Source organism: Coenobita brevimanus, chromosome 80, assembly GCF_032717465.1.
Source record: "Coenobita brevimanus isolate Jiangsu-jjx chromosome 80, ASM3271746v2, whole genome shotgun sequence".
In the NCBI taxonomy this organism is placed as follows: Eukaryota; Metazoa; Arthropoda; class Malacostraca; order Decapoda; family Coenobitidae; genus Coenobita; species Coenobita brevimanus.
In genome coordinates this window covers 18,592,396-18,614,135 of record NC_137033.1, presented here as the reverse complement: position 1 = coordinate 18,614,135, position 21,740 = coordinate 18,592,396, and the positions used below count along the sequence as shown (strand labels likewise).

The 21,740-nt window shown below is 42.8% G+C and overlaps 1 protein-coding gene across 1 annotated transcript in view; it reads left to right on the top strand.

Moving 5' to 3' along the window:
* LOC145409290 (uncharacterized) overlaps window positions 1-21,740 on the top strand; it is a 155,068-nt gene that overhangs the window by 37,817 nt on the left and 95,511 nt on the right. Inside the window, exons 5-6 of the mRNA XM_080279768.1 lie at window positions 6,847-6,989; window positions 18,469-18,625. Coding sequence (XP_080135894.1) covers window positions 6,847-6,989; window positions 18,469-18,625 — 300 coding nt within the window. The remainder of the gene's footprint in view (window positions 1-6,846; window positions 6,990-18,468; window positions 18,626-21,740) is intronic.

Genomic DNA, 21,740 nt, shown 5'->3' with positions numbered 1-21,740 from the left:
CGTCCGCCGGAAAAAGGTGAGTGAATGGTTTCTTTGGCGAGGGACGAAGGGATGATGAATAGTCGTGTTGGCAGAGTTGTTAGCGTGCTGTAGAGTGGATGGGGACGGCATGGAGGGTGGGGATAGGAGGTAGTGGTAGGGAGAAGAGAAAGGAATGTGGAGGAGAAAAGAAAACCGATGAGGGAAGAATAAAGGCAGGAGGACATGAGGGGGAAGAGATGAAGAGGAGATTCGGTGGGGAGGAGGATAGAAATAGGATGGAGGGTGGGGATGGGGGGTAGAGGCAGTGAGAAGAAGAGGAAATGCAGAGGAGGACAGAAGAGGGAAGGAAAGAAGTCAAGAGGAGGAGGAGACGAAGAGGAGAGTAAGAAGGGAAGGGGTGACGACAGAAACAATGTGGCAGGCAAAAAATAAATAAAAAAACAAAACCTAACTCCATTTTTATCAAAGACAGAAAACGACGGGGACACAATAGAAAAAAAAAATGATGCACGTAAGAAGAAGAGAGAGACGAAGCTTCAAATTCTTAGCCACTTTAGCGAACCACAGGGGAAACTATAAAAAAAAAATGATTTGTAGAGGGAGAAGAGGGATTTAGCTCCATCTCCAGCCTATGTGGACGATGATGGAGAAGATAATGCATAAAAAAGAGGGGATCCAACTCCATCTTTAGCCACTATGGAGAAGGGTAGGGAGACGATGGAGAAAAAAAAAATGGTGTATAGATGGACAAAAATGGTATATAAATGGAAAAATGGTATACAGATGGAAGAAATGGTAGGTAGATGGAATAAATGGTAGGAAGATGAAGAAAAATGGTTTGTTGATGGGGAAAATGGTAGGCAGATGGACAGAATTGTAGGTAGATGGAGTAGAGTGTTATAGACCTGACAAAAATGATACATAGATGAAAAAAGAATAAAGATGGAGGGAAAAAAAGGGCATGTGGAGGAAAGAGATGAATTTCCTCCCATCGCTGGCTGCTACATTTTCCCTCATTACCTATGTTAAATTCAGGACATTATCATTTTTCCAATAGGGTCATTTTTTCTCCCCTGTCACTGAGGTTAAGTTGGTGAAGGTAATGACAGGATGTTGGAAGTGGGGTATCTCTCTCTCTCTCTCTCTCTCTCTCTCTCTCTCTCTCTCTCTCTCTCTCTCTCTCTCTCACACACACACACACACACACACACACACACACACACTCATTTTAAAGATCGGTTACTCTCTTCCTTCTCTCTCTTATCCCCACATTCTTGCACTCATTTTCGTGAGAGAGAGAGAGAGAGAGAAAGGGGGGGTGGGAGAAAGAGAGCACAGTTTTATCCGTCCCCAACCCCACCCTTCTCGTCGGTCACATGTTGGTTGAATTGCATGCCTCTCTTGCTTTGAGGGGTGAGCAAATTTACAAAAAGGAGAGGGGTTGCGTCCTATCCATCCCCTCACTTCCCCTCCTCTCCTATCCCCTCCTCGATCACCATCTCATTCCTCTCCCCTCCTTACTCTCTCCTCTCCTTCTCTTTTCTCCCCTCATCCTCTGCTTCGCTTCCTTTACCATCCATTCCTTCCCCTTTCCTTCCCTTCTCTTCAGTTCCCTCTCCTCTTGTCCCATTCCTTTGATCTCCCTCCTCCCCTCTCCTCCTCTCCTCTCCTCTCCCTTTCCCTTCTCTCCCCTCCCTTCCCCTCCTCCCCTCCCCAGCCAACACATTCCCTCAATCCCCTCCTCGCAAAAATAATCCCACCTCCCCACCACTCCCCACCCCGAGGATAAAGGTACTCCATTGCAATTTACGTTGGCGAAATTGACTACAGTAGTGTTAAAGTGGTATGGCCATATGGAGAGACTGGGAGATGAGAGATAGGGCAAGGGTGTATACAGATAGGAACTCATGGTGAAACTGTGAGATGCCATATAGGGAGACTGAGAGACTGAGAGATAGGGGAGGAGTGTATGTAGATCAGAACTCGTGGGAACTGACTGAGAAATGGCTATATGGAGAGACTGAGTGATGAGAGACTGATAAAATAAGTGTTGAAAACTAAAGGTGAAATTGGGGAGATGGCTGTAAGGAGAGACTTGTTGATGAGAGACTGAAAAATAAGTGAAGAGTTCAGAAGTAATGGTGAAACTTACCACAAGATGACCGTACGGAGAGACTGAGTGATGACAGATTGGTAAGAAAAGTATATAAATCTCAAGTGGAGGGAGGGAGGAGGAGGAGGAGGCTAAGGAGAAAGCGAAAGACAGTGTGGAAGAGGTACTGAATCACAGAAATCTGAACATGCAGTAGAGAAAGTGTGCATCGAACTGGGGAAACTGGAGTGAAGTGGATTACGGAGGGATGTTTGTATCAGTGATCTGTAACAATTTAAGAAGTAAGGCAACCTGAGTAAGCCTTTAGACATTTGGGCATTGCTGAGTATGGATTAAAACTGCCAGGTGTAGATCTTTAGATAAAACAGGTGAGAGACTGAACGTGTATGGATGAGGTTACATTTTTCTGTTTCCGGACATAACCCTGCTGGAGCGGGTAACACTGACCATGCAGTCAAAAAGAAAAAGAAAAAAGAACTATGTTTTATTGGAATCCTGGTGGCTGCCACACGAGACTCGCCACATACCACACGTGCAGATAAGATAAAGGGTTGTGACACTTACGACTACTGGACAAAGAAGCGAACTGTTATTTAAAAATCGTGAACAGGAAACAGAAAATAAAGGTAACTCATAAAACATTATATCATCCTTATCGCTTTCTTCGCATGGCTGATAAAGGAGAGTAAGGACTTCTGTGGGGTGTAAGTGATTTGCAGATCATTTATGTCTCTGCTTAATATTCAAATTTACCATTAATTACGATAGCATATTCAGAATGACTTCGATGTGTTTCTTTCTCTTGTGCGTGCAGACTTGGTAAAATAATCATCAGTGTTACAAAAGATACACCATCGGGAGTCACTGATTTCCAGGTGTGTGGAGACGATGGCTGAAGACGTGATGCCACAGGATTATTTAAAACTGATGCTTCTTCACTTACTGGCAGAAACAGAATATTGCGTGGAGTAGTTATAACTTTTCTCGTTAATCTTTGCAACAAGAATTTGGAGAAAGAATCTCATTTACAAATACTTTATGTAAAGATGAATAATGACAGGAAGGGCTCAAGCAGAAAAAAAATAGATGTATGAGATATAAAAAGCCCACTTGCCTATGTGCCTCTGTGTGTGTGTGTGTGTGTGTGTGTGTGTGTGTGTGTGTGTGTGTGTGTGTGTGTGTGTGTGTGTGTGTGTGTGTGTGTGTGTGTGTGTGTGTGTGTGTGTGTGTGTGTGTGTGTGCCGGCACCTATGAGCATCAAAACAATACATCTTTGTCATTTTCTCATCCCCCATATGGACTTCCATTGGTATAAACAAGGCTATCAGAAGCTTATTATTTCAGTTTACCAGTGACTACCCAATACCATAGTCCCGCCTAAATGGAAAATACCCCACCCAGTGATGGATGATGGGAGACAAGAGGGTGTGAGGGGGAGAGTGAGGAAGGGGTGTTGTGGTGGGGGGGGGGCAATGGGAGTGTGGGAGTGGGAGAGGTTGGGGAGTAGGGGTGAGAGGGGGAGCGATGTACGAAGGGAAGTTGGGGAGGTGTGTGTGTGTGTGTGTGTGTGTGTGTGTGTGTGTGTGTGTGTGTGTGTAGGAGGGGGAAGTGTGGGCTTGTTTTCTTGGGACATGTGGTAATTTTCCTACAGGCGCCCTCAAGATTAATGGAAGAATGCTGAGAGGGGGATGGTGGTGGTGGTGGTGGTGGTGGTGGTGGTGGTGGTGGCGGTGCTGGTGGTGATGGTGGTGATGGGGGTGGTGGTTGAAATAGTGGTGAGTGTGATGCTGGTGATGGTGGTCGCAATGGAATGTGTGGTGACGATGATGAGGGTGGAAGCAGTGACAGTGTGGTGATGGTTAGGGTTAGGATGATAATGGTGGTGGTAGCTGTTATTATTGTCGTGATAGTGAAAGTGATGAAGCTTGTGAAGACTGTGATGATGATGCTGGTGCTGGTAGTGAGAATGGTGTCGATGATAGTTACAGTGATGAAGGTGATGATGATGATAATTATGGTGGTGGCAGTGAGAACAATGTTAATGATAGGGTGGTGAAGGTGGTGGTGGTGGGAGTGAGTATGATGTCGATGACAGTTAAGATGATGAAGATGGTGATGTGGTGATTGTGGTGTTTGTGGCAGTGAGAATGGCGTCAGCGATAGCCACGGCGATGTAGGTCGTGAGAGAAGTAGTTGCGGCGGTGGTGGTGGTGGTGGTGGTGGCGGGTGGCGGTGATGGCGGTGTCAGGGTAGCAAGGAGAGTGCAATATACCGGGTTGGGATTATTATTGCTGTTGTTATTGCCCTTGTGCGTCCCCTAGTTCTGCCCAGCCTTGTTTGCTCCGTTTGTGGTCGTAATGTTTGCCTGTTTGTTTTGGTCGGGGTGTGGTTCTGCTAGTGTTTTTTGTTTTGTTCTTTTATCTTGGTCCAGATCGTCGTCCTTTTGCATGTTATTTTTATGTATCTTACTGGAAGTTTGGCAAAGGTTTTGGTTATTTTGAAGTTTGTTTTATGTACTATGTGTGTGAGTGGGGGGGGGGGGTTCTTGTCCTTGTTCTTTGGTAATGTTGTGGTGGTAGTGTTGTGGTGGTAATAGTAGTGTTGTGGTGGTAATTGTGGTATTGTGGTGGTAATGTTATGGTGACATTTATGGTTCCTGTTGTCCTGGATGCTCAACGCTGTGGGAGTAACGGTGCTGTTGTTGTTGTGGTAATGTTGTTGTTACTGTTATGGTTATCTGTTATTTTGAATGCATAATTCTTGTTTTGCAATGAACCCCATATAAGGACGATGGCCATTTCGTGAAGTATCGCCATGTGGAGAAGCGAGAACGAGAAACTGGCTAGGAGAGGTTATGTGAATGAGGTACAGGGGGAAGTAGTAGTAGCAGTAGTATATATATATATATATATATATATATATATATATATATATATATATATATATATATATATATATATATATATATATATATATATATATATATATATATATATATATATATATATATATATATATATATATATATATATATATATATATATATATATATATATATATATATATATATATATATATATATATATATATATATATATATATATATATATCTTACAACATACCAACCAGTGGGCAAAACCCACTTAACAGTATGGGTCACATCGCAGAGGAAAGCGAGAGAAAAGCCTCCGCTCTTTTAACTCGGGTTTTATCGCGGCAGGAGACTTGAAGTAAAATATTTTAGTGTCACATCCTTCTCTTGAGCTAATGGACCTGGAGGTTAAAGGTCACAGTCAAGGGGATGCGCAATCTGCAATAGACTTTTTACCCTTACTTGGCCTAAAAACTGACCTCTCTCCCTCTTGAATGATCATTTGCAATAATAACTCAGCGCTAATATATGGTATTACTCACGAAGAAGTGCTTAGTGAAGGATGTGCAACACTTGCAATATTTAATTTTGGCATTCAGCTGCGTGAAATAACGCACAAGAGGACGAAAATCTAGACGAAGTTAAGGTGAAAAAAGTGTAGGATATCAAGCTCCTTAGTCTCTTTGGCCAATTCCTTCAGCACAATGACGTATTATTCCTTGCTTTGCAATACGCCCGGCTAATGAGACTAACGGGAGCGTATATTGTTGGAGAAAGCTTTGGAATACTGTAAATCTCTACTTCACTCAGACCATTAATCTTGCAGTACCCAGTTTCACATTCTATAATTTCATGGTCCCTCCTCATCCCCACCACAGTCCTGCTCATTTCACCTATTTCTCTGTCACCCACGGTCATTTCTTCACCTCCCCCCATCCTCCCGACACTCTCATTCTTGGATACACCTTCACTGCACTCAAAGCACTAATCCTACAACACTCAATTTCACACGGTATGACGGTACTTCACTGCCCCTGCTCACCGAACACCCAGCCCATCCCACCCACTCCTTTGCTCGCCATGCCCATTTCTTTGCCCTCATTTGACCGCTTAACGGGGCAATACAGGTCACACTCTCAATGACCTCTCTTGTTTAGGTTACGAGTACTTTTGCTAATACCAGATAATTCCGCTGTTTTACTCAGTTTAGTGATGGGACGTCTGGCAATGGAGAGGGTGATGGAGGAGGCAATATCAGACCTCTCTTTAAAATTCCTTTCTTACGGTGAATAAAATCGTCTGGAGAAAGAAAAAATTGAACACTTAAGACACCTTCCTAATAAAAATATAAAAAGTCTCCTAAGACATTAACAATACCGCCCTTGTTGTTTGTCGTAGTGTTATTTTGTTAATGTCGTTGTTGTTGTTGTGGTTGAGAGTGGTGGTGATTATGGATGTGTTTGTTTTTGTCACGGTTGTAATTGATGAGAAAATTTAAAGAGTTATGACTGTTTTTGATTGCGTCGGTGGTGGTGGTGGTGGTGGTGGTGGTGGTGGTGGTGGTGGTGGTGGTGCTGGTGGTGCTGGTGATGGTGGTGGTAAGGGTGATGGTGGTGATGAAAATGGGGGTGAAATATGTCCTACCGTGTCCTAATCTTCCGTGTCCTAACGTGTTCTGATGTGTCATAATCTCTCCTGATATGTCCTAATACAATCTCATATATCCTCCCATGTCCCAGTATGTCCTAATGTAACGTGTCCATATCCTAATGAAACATATGTGTCCTAAAGTGTCCTTATGTATCCTTATGTGTCCTAACGTTTTCTAACTTGTCCTAACGTGCCCTACTGTGTCCTATAGTGTCCCCATCCCCTGCAGACATCCCCGAGGCCTCTCTGCGTGTGGAGGGGGGTCGCGAGGGGGGCGGTGGGGGGCAGGAGGTGACGGAGGGGGACAGGCTGGTCTTCCTGTGCTCCGTCACCGCTGATCCACCCGTCTACAACATCACCTGGCTCCATAACGTGAGTACACCTGTCCTACACCTGTCTTCACAATGTAAGTACACCTGACCTTACATCACACGGAACCATTCTAATACACACACACACACACACACACACACACACACACACACACACACACACACACACACACACACACACACACAGAACCCACCTGTTGCCCCACACGTATAAGACCTTACAGACAGAAATGTAAAAGAAAGAGAGAAAGAAACACCGCTATTTACATTTATATTTCACGATTTCTCCTATTTTCCTTCCCCCGCGAGAGATCTGCTTAAATTTTCCCTCAGGCTGCCTCCGTGGAAAGAATCTGGCTCAAAAGTCTGTCCTCGCCCTCGTCCTCTCCCATTTATATTTCGAGGAGGGACGACCCTGCGTACGACTTGAAAGACGACTATGCTCCGTTCACTTTAACTGGGCGTAAAATTGCCATCTCTACCTTGAATGCCTGAACAAAAGAAAGGGAATAAGACTAGTATATGGTGGTAGTCACGAAGAAGTGTTGTGGAATGGTTATTGAGGGGTAGTATTGTCCTATTCTGCTACTGAGCTTCGGAAAAAAGGATGCAAAAGGACGAAAATCTCTAACTTGAATTAATAAATCTTAGGCCTAAACTGGACTGAAACGAATATTTTCCCTTTTATATTCCGCGGAAACAATCTGCCTCAGAAGTATGCCTGTCCTTCTCCTGCTGTCCCTCTCCCCTTTTATGTTGCAAGAGTTTTGCATTCAAGAACGATTTAGAAGCATCAAAGGAAAAAATGGAGATTAAAACGATGGCTAGTTTCCCATTAATATTCAGCGGAAGGAATCTTGCTCAAAAGACTGTCTTCCTCGGCCTTCTCTTCCTCCTTCACTTTTTATTTCGAGAGGGAAGAATTGGAGATGGACATGGAAGCCTGAAACGACTTGAGGCCTAAAATGAAGATTTTTTTCACATCAATATTCCGTGGAAAGAAAGCTGTTCAAAAGTCCGTCTTTCTCCTCCTCTTCCTCCTACTTCTCCTCCTGCTCCTCCTTCTGCTACTCCTCCTCCTCTTCCTCCAAAATTATGTCGAGTGGTATGGGCTGGAGGACGACTTGGAGGCATGAAACGATAACTTGGGGGATAAAAAACGCGATCTGGAGGACAAAAATGGAGGACTTTTTTATATTTTTCCATTTTGATGTGGACGATTTGAGGGCCTCATACCAAAATTTAAAAGGCTTGAAGTGAGACGATTTTTTCCTCTTCATAGCACGTCACTTCCCTTTTCCTGTGCCGCCTCCACCCTACACTGTCTCCTCTACACCCACCCCAATCTACTCCCCTCCTCGTACACTGCACCCTACGTGTACCTTATCCACCCCTATCCATACCCTATCCACACCCCTCCAAATCCCTTCTGCATCATTACTTCCAAACAAGTTAACTCCCTCTCCATACCCAGCCCTAACCCACATCCTCTCCCACACACTCCACTGTACACCAACCCCATTTACGTCTGTCTACAACCTATCCAAACCTATCCACATATCTATATCCTATCCAGACCCTATCCATGTCCACACCCTATCTACAAACTACTCATACACCTAGCCTCGGTCCCCTTCACATCCCTCCTCCTTAAGTCCCTGTAAAAGCGTCACTTCTCTCCACATGCAGCCAATACACCCTCATATACACCTACCCTTTCTGCCATACACCTCTACACCCACACTATACGCAATGCCATCCTTATCCAGACATAATCCTGTTCCTCTCACTTTTACCCTTAACCACATTCATCTTACCTACCCCTACCCATACCCTATCCACCCTCCCACCCACACCCTCTCAGATAAACACTTTTCCACACCGTATCCACACCATACTCATCCTCCATGCACACATCCTCTCACACACACCCCTAGCCACATCCTATCCACACCCTCACATACTGGCTACACCCTCCCTATCTTCGCCTTATCCATACCCTACCCACAACCTCTTACATACGCAACTATCCACCCTCTTATCCACACCCTCTCCACACCCTACCCACACCCTCTCCCTTCACCAATAACACAGTTGGCCCGTCTCCTCCTTGCCTTGTATCGGGAACTGACGAGTAAGATGATCAAAGGGATGCGTGAGAGAGAGAGAGAGAGAGAGAGAGAGAGAGAGAGAGAGAGAGAGAGAGAACCATAACATACAACATTTACCTTGTTTACCCTAGTGACGTCTATTATGCCCATCACACCTTGATTTCCTTGCATTAACAGAGTGATCCATAAATACTCCTTCACTGGAAACTCACGAACGAAGGTAAAAAAGGAGAATTATACACTGACCACCCTGTATACCTTCTTAACATCGATGACGTGAATGATATTTGTGTTTAGTAACGTTCCATATACAGTGAATAACTTGAAGAACATTTCTGTGTATATTAAAAGCCCAAACAGAGAAATATACTGGTTAGGAAGTGGAGGAACTAAGCCTCAAAGGGGGATGAAAATACTGGATTAATTGTTAGGCTGAGAAATAGATGAGTGGCTAAATATACTCAAGGGAAATCAATTGGAATATTATATAGTGAAAATAAAGCTGGGAAAGAGTTTGTACGAAATGGGTCTTGATTTTTAACGACATGGCGGGATTGAAAAACAGATAAATAGGGGAAGCACATATATTTGTAAATGGCGGGGGACAAGGCGACATGAAGGCGATTTGTTTGTGGCCACCCCTTACGGGATTAAGGCATCTGGCAATACATAGATATATAGATAAATTTTTGTCCATAATAACAAGGGAAATGTAATGTCAGCTTCTAGTAATACCGATAGTGGAAATAAATATAAAAAAATAAAGACGTGGCGACTTTGAAAATATTTATGATCATACCAAGTTTTTTTTTTTTTTTTTGTATGGAGAGTATACGTCATGGCCAAGCTCTGCGATATACACCAGAAATATATCAAACCTTAGATACCGCCTTTGTGTTGCCTAATTAAATCCACGATATATTACACCTTAGATACCGGTATTTCTGTTGCATAATTAATTCCAAGGTGTGCAGGAAACTGGTACATTATAATATTAATTACTAAGAGGCTGTTTATCCCCCTACCCGCCTGGATTCCTGAGAGAGAGAGAGAGAGAGAGAGAGAGAGAGAGAGAGAGAGAGAGATGATGATGATGATACAGGAGCAAATATGTAGAGAGAGAGAGAGAGGGGGGGGGAGAGAGAGAGAGAGGGAGAGAGAGAGAGATTATTTCCTGTGATTGCTGTTCTGCCAAGTGTTCTGTGTTCCATTGTGCTCTATTGCGTGTCTATTCTTTCCTCTCTTAGCACAGAGCTTGTCGGAATTTGTTGGATTTTCGTAAGGCTTGTCTATGCTCAGTAGTTTAGTTGGATATATAAACAGATAGACTGACAAACAGACAGACAGAAAAATAGACTGATAGGAAGAGACAGTGAGACAGATATACATAATTTATAAAAGGATATAATGTGCTAAGTAAATTCCATCATAACCTCGCTACAACAACCATATTTTAATACAAAAATAATTCAAAGGTCATTACTAGCTTCGTGTACTGCCATAGCGCATTATTTTTCATCACTTAAAAATATTTCCTAACGTAAGGGATGCTGTGTTGCAGGTCTGGGCTGCCTCTGACGTCTGTGTTGGTTGTCCCACGTTAGGCCACGCTACACGGCACGGACTTTCAACATATATTTTTTTCCTTTTTTTTTCTGGGGGGAGGAGAGAGCTTGATACTGCTTTTGTATCTTTATTAATGTAGTATTTTTGTCCATGGTGAAATTAAATGTTCGTTATTCATTCTTGCCTTGTCACTTTTCACTTTTCTCGCAATTAAACGTTACTCATTTTTTGCTTTGTTATTTTTATTTTTTTCCTTTTGCAGTGTAATGGATTTTGGCATCGTTAAATATCCTCTCCTCCCCTGTCTGTCCATCTCACTAATGCAACAGTTAATCGGTACAGGAGCTCTAGTACAATTCTGGAACCATCTCTCCCATTCTGCCTCTCGCACTGGCTACGATCTCCATTCTGTTATGTGCAATGCGTCCAGTCATCTCGAAATGAAAGGATCTTGAAAATGACTTCATTTATCTTCACTTTTCTTTCGAGAGGACAACTTTTCCAGGCTCTCAATCTTCCCTTCTCTCTTTTCAAATAAAAAAACGCAGTCATAAATACCGGATGCTCCTTGGTTATTATTATTCATATATATATTTTTTACGAGTATAAGCTTGTAACCAGGCAATGCAGTATAATAAAAAAAAAATAAAAAATAAAAATTCAGGAAAGCAAGACAAGGGAGAGATCGAAGCAGAAGTCTAGTATAATACCCAACTAGTGCGGGATACAAAGGCGGAAATACAAAACAGGGATGCTGAGAATAAGAAAAAGGAGAAATCTAAGAAACCAACGGTGCAAAATAAACAAAGGCTGGGCAGAGTAAGGTAAGGGAGTGATCGAAGAAGCATCCCAGTCAAATGCTCAGTTAGTGTGGGATATAAAATAGTTGATATGTCTTGAGGAGGCGTGCTTGTAACTTTATGTGAGGGTGGGTGTGGGGGCTGGCTCTCCTGAAGGATGCTGTGGCACCTTTTATTCGTCTTCCTTAATCTCTTCTTCCTCCGCTTTTCCTTAAATTTTTCCTGTTTTTTCACTCTTCTTCCTCTCCTTCTTCTTATTCATATTCTTTTCCTTTGATGCTTCCTATTTTGTTGCTTTCTTTCATCTTCTTCTTCTTTTTCTTCTTCTTCTTCTTCTTCCAGGTATTCAGGGCGTGCATGGTAGTGTTTCTTTTTCATTTTTCTTTTTCTCATTCAACAAATACATTATGTTTTTCATATTGTTTATCATTTCTATTTTTCTTTTTTCTACCAATTACCATATTCCCAAATTCTATCAATCACCCTCTCCCCCGATTCCCGATTTTCCTCTTTACTCACTATTCGGTTTCCGATTTTCACTCCTTACCCATCACCCGATTTCCGATTTTCACCCATCCCTCTACACCCAGTGCCGATATTCTCACGCACATCACCCAAAAGCGGCCAAAATTACTCCCAATAAAATCCTCCCACCCGCCTCTCTCTCTCTCTCTCTCTCTCTCTCTCTCTCTCTCTCTCAGCAAGATTTCATTACTATAGGCCAAACTTTCTCTCTTCACCGATACTTCTTCCTCCCTTCTGCCTCGCTCTTCAGATGTCTCGCCAATTGTCCGCCAAACTCGGCATATATTCTCAGCAGCCTCCGCATTTCATACGCTTATAAATTCCTCAGTACCGCGTCCCAGCTGAGCATACCCGTCCCAGCTGAGCATTCACTTTAATTCTAAGCCACCGTAGTCTGTTTGTTTACATCTGACGGAACTGCGCCATAAATACAACTAGAATACGAACTCAAGGTGACATGAAATACGATGAGTCTTATTTATGAGGTAAGAATGAGTCTCCTTGGTTACTAGTCAAATCGATCCTTCAATCTGCTTACACGTAGCCATCAAGGGAGCTAAAATGGGCTTCGGACTGTCGACAGGTTAAAGCACACGGACTATATATATATATATATATATATATATATATATATATATATATATATATATATTTTCTGATTGGCATGCTAACGACAATTCCTTTATCGACGCTTTCGCACACAATCAATGACATATCCAGCTTTGATCTACGGTTTTGAACGACTATCTCAAACTATCTATCTATATATCTATCTACATACCTATACCCAGAAGTCTCAATCCCAAAAGGGGTGGCCACAATCAAATCTCCTCCACGTCGCCCTGTCCCCTGCCATTTCGCTGCCCTCCTCCCACAGCTTACATTAAAAAAACTGGATATTATAAGCTCTCCTATTGCTGATGATCTAGTAAGTCTCCATTATCTTAATATCATCTCCGACGGGTAGCTTCTCAAGGGAAAAAATATCCTTATCTTTTGCAACCTCTCACGCCTCCCCAACTATCGCCAAGATGCCAAACTATTTAAGCTACACGACCACGATTTATGAGGTACCTTGCAAAGTCTCAGGATTAGGGAAATTAAACACACACACACACATACACACACACACACACACACACACACACACACACACACACACACACACACACACACACACACACACACACACACACACACACACACCTAACCTATACACACTTTTACGAGGCTAATTCCCCTAACTTAACCCCTCAGTCATCACAATAGCCAGCGCAGTCTCCCCCATCACACCCTAATACCAATAAATGGAATAAAACAGCAGCATTTTACCTTTATTTAGCTATTCCAATTAATGAAAACGTCAAGTAGCAAAGGACAGTCTAATTCAATTAAACTTATGCTGCCGGCCCACCAAAAAACACAATGGATTTTTGTGCTTCGAACTTCGGGGACAAAAAAAGAAGCATACACACGGGGTTATCTCACACACACACACACACACACACACACACACACACACACAGTACAGCACAGTTTCCATAATACAAATATAGTTACAGTGCCACACAAAAAAGAAAACAAACACATGTGTATATACTCAATTACCAAATGAGAAAAATCTGTGTCCCGTCTCTTTTATATAATGTTGTGTCCTTGGGTCAAAACAAGCATGTGTGTGTGTGTGTGTGTGTGTGTGTGTGTGTGTGTGTGTGTGTGTGTGTGCGCGCGCGCGCTTATCCTTGCTCCCTGATACTCAAACTCCGCGTTGAAATATCAAAGGCGCTTGTGTGAGCGTGTATATATCAATTTTTCGGATCCTCAACAAACGCAGGAACCAATAACCGATGCCTCCCCCCCTCAAATCAGAAGTTTGGACCAATAGGAAGGGAGGGGGAAGGGGAGGGGGAATGGAAAGGGGAAGGGGGAGGGGAAAAGGGGGGGTTCAGAGAGAATGCTAATTGGCTGGAGACATCAAGGGGGGTCGGAATCTGCAACTTAGGGGGAACTTTAATTAATGCCGAGTACCCCTCTGCCGTTACCTGTGGTCGGATACGTGCATAGAGTGTGTGTGTGTGTGTGTGTGTGTGTGTGTGTGTGTGTGTGTGTGTGTGTGTGTGTGTGTGTGTGTGTGTGTGTGTGTGTGTGTCCTATTTTACTAACAATATGTCTTGATCAATAACATCGAAGAATTGAACGTACTTGTGTGTGTGTGTGTGTGTGTGTGTGTGTGTGTGTGTGTGTGTGTGTGTGTGTGTGTCTGTGTCTGTGTCTGTGTGAGCATAAGGGTACAAATAGTCTATAATACACAAACACGTAGTAGTAATAGATGTAAATTGATGTTTCCTCGTTAAATACGTTTCATCATTAAACACAAACCAGAACAAACGCATGTAAACTAATGTACACACCAACTTAATTACACACACACACACACACACACACACACACACACACACACACACACACACACACACACACACATCATCACAGACTCAAAAACTCTGGTGCTGAACACATGTACTCTCCTTCTTTTACAACAACACGTAAACACACACATACAATAGACCTCCACCATGCACATGTAACACTGTACACACACACACACACACACACACACACACACACACACACACACACACACACACACACACACACACACACACACACACACCTGGAACAATTGGGAAGTACATTAAGGAAATTACACTACAGTAACTTGTCGGTGATGTACAGCAATTCTGTAATTCTAATACCGCCGTTTTCATTACATGCCCCTTCGTAAATTCTCACCCGTATATACACACACACACACACACACACACACACACACACACACACACACACACACACACACACACACACACACACACACAGCGCCTCTAATAAAGACATCGTTAATACCACTCCTTGCAGTAATTCCTGGATGCACAAATGCTTTATATCGTTCCCCTGTTATGTTAATTCTCCTGCAGCAATTTCCTGTTCGGCTGTTTATTTAGTGACAGTTTGTGGCGGTATTTCTGTTCAGTATAAATAATAAAGGAATATTAAAGGACTGTTATCGTATTTGTGTTGAGACTCACACTTATTATTTTCATACTGACTCACACTTTTCATCATCTCCATATTGACTCACACTTTCCATATCTTCATACTTACATTTATCATCTTCATATCGATTTACACTTTTCATCATCTTCATACTGACTCACTTTTCATCTTCATATTGACTCACTTTTCATCTTCATATTGACTCACACTTTTCATCATCCTATTTATGTCCATTCTCTCTATGAAACTATAATCATCTCTCTCTCACACTTAAAAATGAACTTCCTTACAAGATGCCATTCACGACTCTATATTTCTTTTTCCCATCCTGTTCAAGCAAAGTAAAGAGAGAAAGCTTTATAATTATCTCCCCAGCTCCGTCTGAAGAATATTTACAACTGACGAAATACAATGAAAACCCAGTCTCTACTAGTGCGTATTTCAGATGGTTCGATTTTTCCTTTATGTATTTGTCAAGCTTAGGGAAGGTACTTGTGTCTGTGACTGTACATGTCTTCTTAAACAAATTTCGTTGCTACCACCATATTCAAAAATAACTTCTTTTTTAATACGCACAATATCAATACATAATTCTCAAATACAGATAAAATGCATAAACATCTTTCTTTAAAAATTCAAATTATATAAACACAAACTTCATCACAATAAATACAAAAAAAAATCAAGCACTATAAACACAAATTCCATCACTACACACAAATTCCCGCACTGTAAACAAATATTCGAGAAAATTAAACCCAGAAATCACAGCTCTTTCGACACAAAGCCTGCATCACCTTAAAACACAAGCGTCCAGCACCATTACTAGCACAAAAATTCCAGCACTGCAAGCACACAAATTCCCAAATCCCTAAATACCGAGACGCCTCACAAAGCCACATTCATTACCGACTTCAGTGTAAATTCTGGCCTGGAAAAATACAAGTCTATTTTTTTCTTTATTTTTTTTTAACGAGACAAACGCTCTCTGACTTTTTAGCCACTTCTGTCGGGGGATATCATTTTAACCCCTTCAGCCCGAGCATGTTTTTTTTTTTTCCTTTTTATATCTTCTAGGCAAAATTACTTAAATCTGGAAGGACGTGAAAGGGTTGTTTAAAAGACTACATCAAGAGTCACTGGTAAGCTGACCGAAATCGTCTCAGACAGCGAAAATAAAATCAGAAATATGTCAACCAGAGGAAGGGAGGTTAATTTCCGCCAGATCCAGACGATTTAATTCATCTCAAGAAAGACCTCGGAATCAGAAATACTCGTGCGCTTCATAATCTGAAACTGCCCGATCGTGTATGCTGGAATAAATTTGAAAGACGAACACCGCATTTCCCTTGGCCGCGTTCAGACATTTCGTGCTTTTCAGAACTCTGGACCACTGAAGCACGATTGTACTTTTTCCAACCCTTACTCCTCAGTGAGGGACGCCTTTATGTGGTAGCACTGACATGACAGGGTGGTGGAGCTACCCGGTTATACAAACGTTCCCCTCCTCTCTATCCTCATGCCAGGAGAAAATTGAATTCCTCTCTATTTCCCCCGGCAGGAGAAAGTTGGACTCCTCTCTACTCCCCCCCCCCAGCAGGAGGAGGATGGACTGCAGAGAAGCTTTGGCCTGCAGTCCACTGGGTTCACGTTCAGACGAGCCTGGGGTTGCAACTGCTACTACACGATGCGACAATCTGCGTCAGTATATAGGTCGTCTTCCAAGTCACCAAGATTTCGCAATACTTCCTCTTTGGTGATTTATTCCACACAAAATAACTCGATATCCTCTTGCGTGTCAGCGATTAAAAACTATGTCGATACTAAAATGAAATAAATAACATACAAGAGGACGTCAAAATGTAATAGTCTTAATAAATCGCCAGAGAAATGGTACTACGGAGCCTCCCACACCACCTAAAATACCACCCACTGCCAGAAACCGACCTCAGTATGACGATCCCCAAACTCTCAGTCGCTCTACCCTCTGCCTCCTGAAAAATGACCCTTGACCAGTGTTGACCCGGCCCACGAACAGATGCTTCAAGGTGCTACAAAATGGCCTGAGTTTCTGAGCTACGAACCTTCTCACCTTTTTCCTGCTTTAAGTGACCTGTGACCTCACATGACCTTTGACCTGGAATACTTTGTACCCTATGATTTTCGACCTCTTGTAATCCGACGTGTGACCTGTTACTTTAAATGACCTGTGACTTCGAATGACCTGTGACCTCCTCATATTTGGTAACTCCTATGACCGGCGACTTGATGGTGTGACCTGTTACTTCGCATGACCTCGAATGACCCGTGACCTTCAGTGACCTGTGACCTGAAGTTCGGCCTTGGGTGCTGTTGTTGCTCTTTAAGTCAGAATCAATGTGGACCAGGAGGCTTCCCCTCTGTCTGTACTCCCCCCTCCCCCTCCCCCTCCCCCTCCCTTCCTCACCTCTCTTCTCTCTCTTTCTCACCTCTCTACTCTCTTCCACCTTTCCTCTTACCTCTCATTCCATTCTTCCTCCATTCCTTATATCTCTCCTCCGTCTTACGCCATCCTCTCGCTTTTCTCAGCCTCTTATTCATTTTTTATCTACGTTTGTCTTCTTTCTGATACGCTCTCTCTCTCTCTCTCTCTCTCTCTCTCTCTCTCTCTCTCTCTCTCTCTCTCTCTCTCTCTCTCTCTCTCTCTCTCTCTGACGCCATCGTAGTGAAAGGACTGAAACCGGATCTAAAAACATTTGCATTTATCGAACAGAAAATGGAGATGCCTTTGCACTCTTTTTCTCATCTCCTCTCTTTCTCCTCTTTTCGATACTCTTTTCTGTCGTATTCTCCACTGCATAAACACACACACACACACACACACACACACACACACACACACACACACACACTCACGTACGTCTACACCAACACCCACACCCAAACACACACACCACCTCGAACACAAATAAACCTTTAAAACCAATACTCCACCTCCATAAGGAAACGCAATATCCGCTCTCAAACGAAGCCTGAAAGTTTATCTAAGTTTTAAGGAAAGAATTCAAGGCCCCATTTTAATATACATGTCTTCGGCTCTGAGATATTAGGTTACCGCGCCCATTAAAATCGCCTTAAGGGGGATAGATTTAATGGGATAATCTTGTTTTTCCATTAGGCACGTCTGGAACTTTTTAAACATTTCTGGGTGTCGTGCGTAGGTGTAGACAATCACAGGGAAGATACATACACCTGTTTTCTCCTCCTGTGCTCACTGTTCTTGGAATATGGAACCTTTTCACCTGTTACCTGTTGCATTGAACTTACTTGAACCTTGATCCGTCGTGGCTTAAGGAGGTTCCCAAGCCTGAGAGAAAGCCTAATAAGAATAAGTCTATTACCGCCTTCCCTCCACCTCTCAAGTCGTCTACTTCATCTGAGCGAAGGAGCCTGAGCGTCTTAATATCTTCTTTGCTTTCTTCAGGGCGGCGTGATTGGCGTGGGAGGACGGCGATGGATGAGGGACAACGCCTCTTTGGTGGTGTCGCCCGTGAGGAGGTCAGATGCGGGATTGTACACCTGTTTAGCCTCTAATAGGGAGGGGGACGGGCACTCCAACGCTGTCCCTGTCGCTGTTACACGTGAGTACCGGGATAGATGGATGGGTTGATAGATAGACGAGAGAGAGAGAGAGAGAGAGAGAGGGTAGAGAGAGAGAGAGAGAGAGAGAGAGAGAGAGAGAGAGAGAGAGAGAGAACCGAGAAAAACAATTATTGAGAATCCACCCCCTCTTTCCCACCCTCCCCTTCCTCACCCTCCATTTATCCCCCTTCCTCCCCTCACTTTTCCTTTTCCTTCCTTCCTTACTTCCTTCCTCCTTTCCTACCTCTGATTCTCTCAATTCCTCCCCCCTCTCTTTCTCTTCCTTGCAGTCCTCATCCATCTCCATTCCCCCTCCATCTTTCCTCCCTTACAAAGCTTCCCTTCTTCCAATCACCTTCCCAATCTCCCTCTTCCTTTCCCAACTTCTTCCTTCCCTCCTCTCCTACCCAACCCTTTCCTCTTCCTTCCCCTCCTCCTTAACCTCTCCTTCTTCCCGTCCTCTCCCTCTATCTTTCCACCCCCTCTCGTCCTCCTTCCCCTCCTCTCCTTCTATCTTTCCACACCCTCTCGTTCTCTATTTCCTCTCCCTCTCCCCCTCTTCCCCTCCTCCTATCCCTCTCCCCCTCTTTCCCTCCCCCTCTCGCCACCCAACTGCGCCACAAAGGAAATAAATACAAGTGACTGGCGTTGACTTACAAGCAAACTGTTCTCTCGACGGGGGACGGAAAAAAGGACCGAGAATTCTGTTGTCATTTTCTGGGATATTCTTGTGTGTGTGTGTGTGTGTGTGTGTGTGTGTGTGTGTGTGTGTGTGTGTGTGTGTGTGTGTGTGTGTGTGTGTGTGTGTGTGTGTGTGTGTGTGTGTGTGTGTGTGTGTGTGTGTGTGTGTGTGTGTGTGTGTGTGTGTGTGTGTGTGTGTGTGTGTGTGTGTGTGTGTGTGTGTGTGTGTGCAATTCCTAACAAATCAGAATTATACCACAAAGTACTCACTGCTCTTCCCTGAGCCGTCTTCCATCCTACATACACATAACTTCACATATCACCACTGGAGCGCTAATACTCATCGTCCATACTGAATACAGGTTGAAGATCGCATAGGGTGTATGGTTAAGATAAATTAGATTAAAATGAAAATGGAACCAAGCAGGACCAATAACTTAAAGGTGACTGGAGGTTGTTAAAAATTACTCTCTCTCTCTCTCTCTCTCTCTCTCTCTCTCTCTCTCTCTCTCTCTCTCTCTCTCTCTCTCTCTCTCTCTCTCTCTCTCCTCGAAAGCATTAAAAATTACTAAGACTTCTACCAACATCACGCAACTGACAGACCCAAAATCTCTCTCTCTCTCTCTCTCTCTCTCTCTCTCTCTCTCCTTACTTCCGGTCAGAGAGAAAAAAAAATGAGAAATCTAGACAGCGACTCAAACAATTCCTTTTTCTCCTCTTTTTCCTTTTTTCTCCCTTTTTTTTTCTCATTTCTTTTTTTTCCTTTTTTCTCTTTTGTCCTCTTTCTTTTCCCTTTTTCATTTTTCTTCTTTATTTCTTTTTGTCCTCTTTTTTCTCCCCTTTCTTTTTTCCTTTCTTTCTTCCTCCGCCTTCTTTCTTCATTCCTCCCTTTCTTTCTTTCTTACCTGTTATTTTTCGCGTTTTTCTGCCGTAGTTAAGGCTCTATTAGTATTTCTGTCTCAAATTTTTTTCTTAACCCCTTCTGGATATTTATTATTTTTTCCTTTTTCCTTTTCTCCTCTTTTTTTTTCCTTTCTTTTTCTCCCCTAGATTTCTTTTTCCTCCCCTTTCTTTTTCCTCATTTATTTTTTCCTTTTTTCTCTTTTGTCCTCTTTCTTTTTCCCTTTTTTTTCTTCTTTTTATTCTTTTTGTCCTCTTTTTTCTCCCTTTCTTCTCTCTCCCCTTTCTTTCTTTACCTTTCTCTCCTCCTCCCCCTTCTTTCTTTATTCTGCCCTTTCTTTCGTTCTTACCTGTTTTCTTTCCCTTTTTTCTGCCGTAGTTAAGACTCAGTTATTTTTTCCATCTCGAATTCTTAACTTTCTTAACCCGTTCTGGATTTTTTTTTTTTTTTGTTTTCAGTGAACGACAGACGATCATAGGAACCTGGAAGAGTTACCTGCCTACCTTTACATGCCTGCCTTTACCTGCCTACCTTTACATGCCCACAATTACCTGCCTACTTTTACCTTCCTACCTTTGCCTGCCTACTTTTACCTGCCTAACTTAACATGCCTACCTTTACCTTCCTACCTTTACATGCCTACCTCTAATTAAAGGACAGGTATTAGGTAGGCGAAATGAACAACAGAGGTACGAGATTACGGACCTGTGAATAAATACGGGGGTGTATAAAGCGTATAATGTGGATATGAATAATACGATAGTGAATAATTCGAGTTATCAGTACCGTAAAGGGAGCGAGAAATACTAATAAGGGAGTAATATTAATAACGAGGTGAATAATACTAATAAGGGAATAAATATGACTTAATAAGTGTGTGAATAATATTAGTAAGGGAGTGGATAATACTGACAAGGAAATGAAATATAAATGGGAGAAAACTAGGTGAATAATGAGTGAATAATACGGACGTAAAAAACAGGGGAGTGAATAATACAAAAATGAATAACACGCATGAATAATCTATCTATCTACTGCTAGACGCCTTAAACCCTGCAGGGGTGGCCACAAACAAATCGCCTCCACGAAGCCTTGCCCCCGCCATGATGGGGGCGTCCATCATCCACTCACTCAGTGTAGTGGTACTCTATTTCGGTTAACTCTATATTGAGTGACATCCAGGAAATCATTTAATACGCTGCGTGGTAACCTATTAACCAACCAACACGTGTTCCCTATATGTCAACAAGTAGGTTGGTGGAGAGTTAGTGCCCCTTCTCGGAAAACAGCTAACTAAAAATACAAACAAGAAGCATCGGATGAATAATACAGCTGAAAAATAGTTCATTAATAACAAACCATAAATACACACAATAACCATGGAATAAATACATCCCTGGAGTGAGTACCGGGGTGTGTATCCGAGGGACTGAATAATTGAATAATCCTGGTGGTCGGGAGAGGAATATAGAGGGACTGGGATGAATAATTGTGAATAACTGACGTATTGGATTATCGGGGCAAGCAAGGGG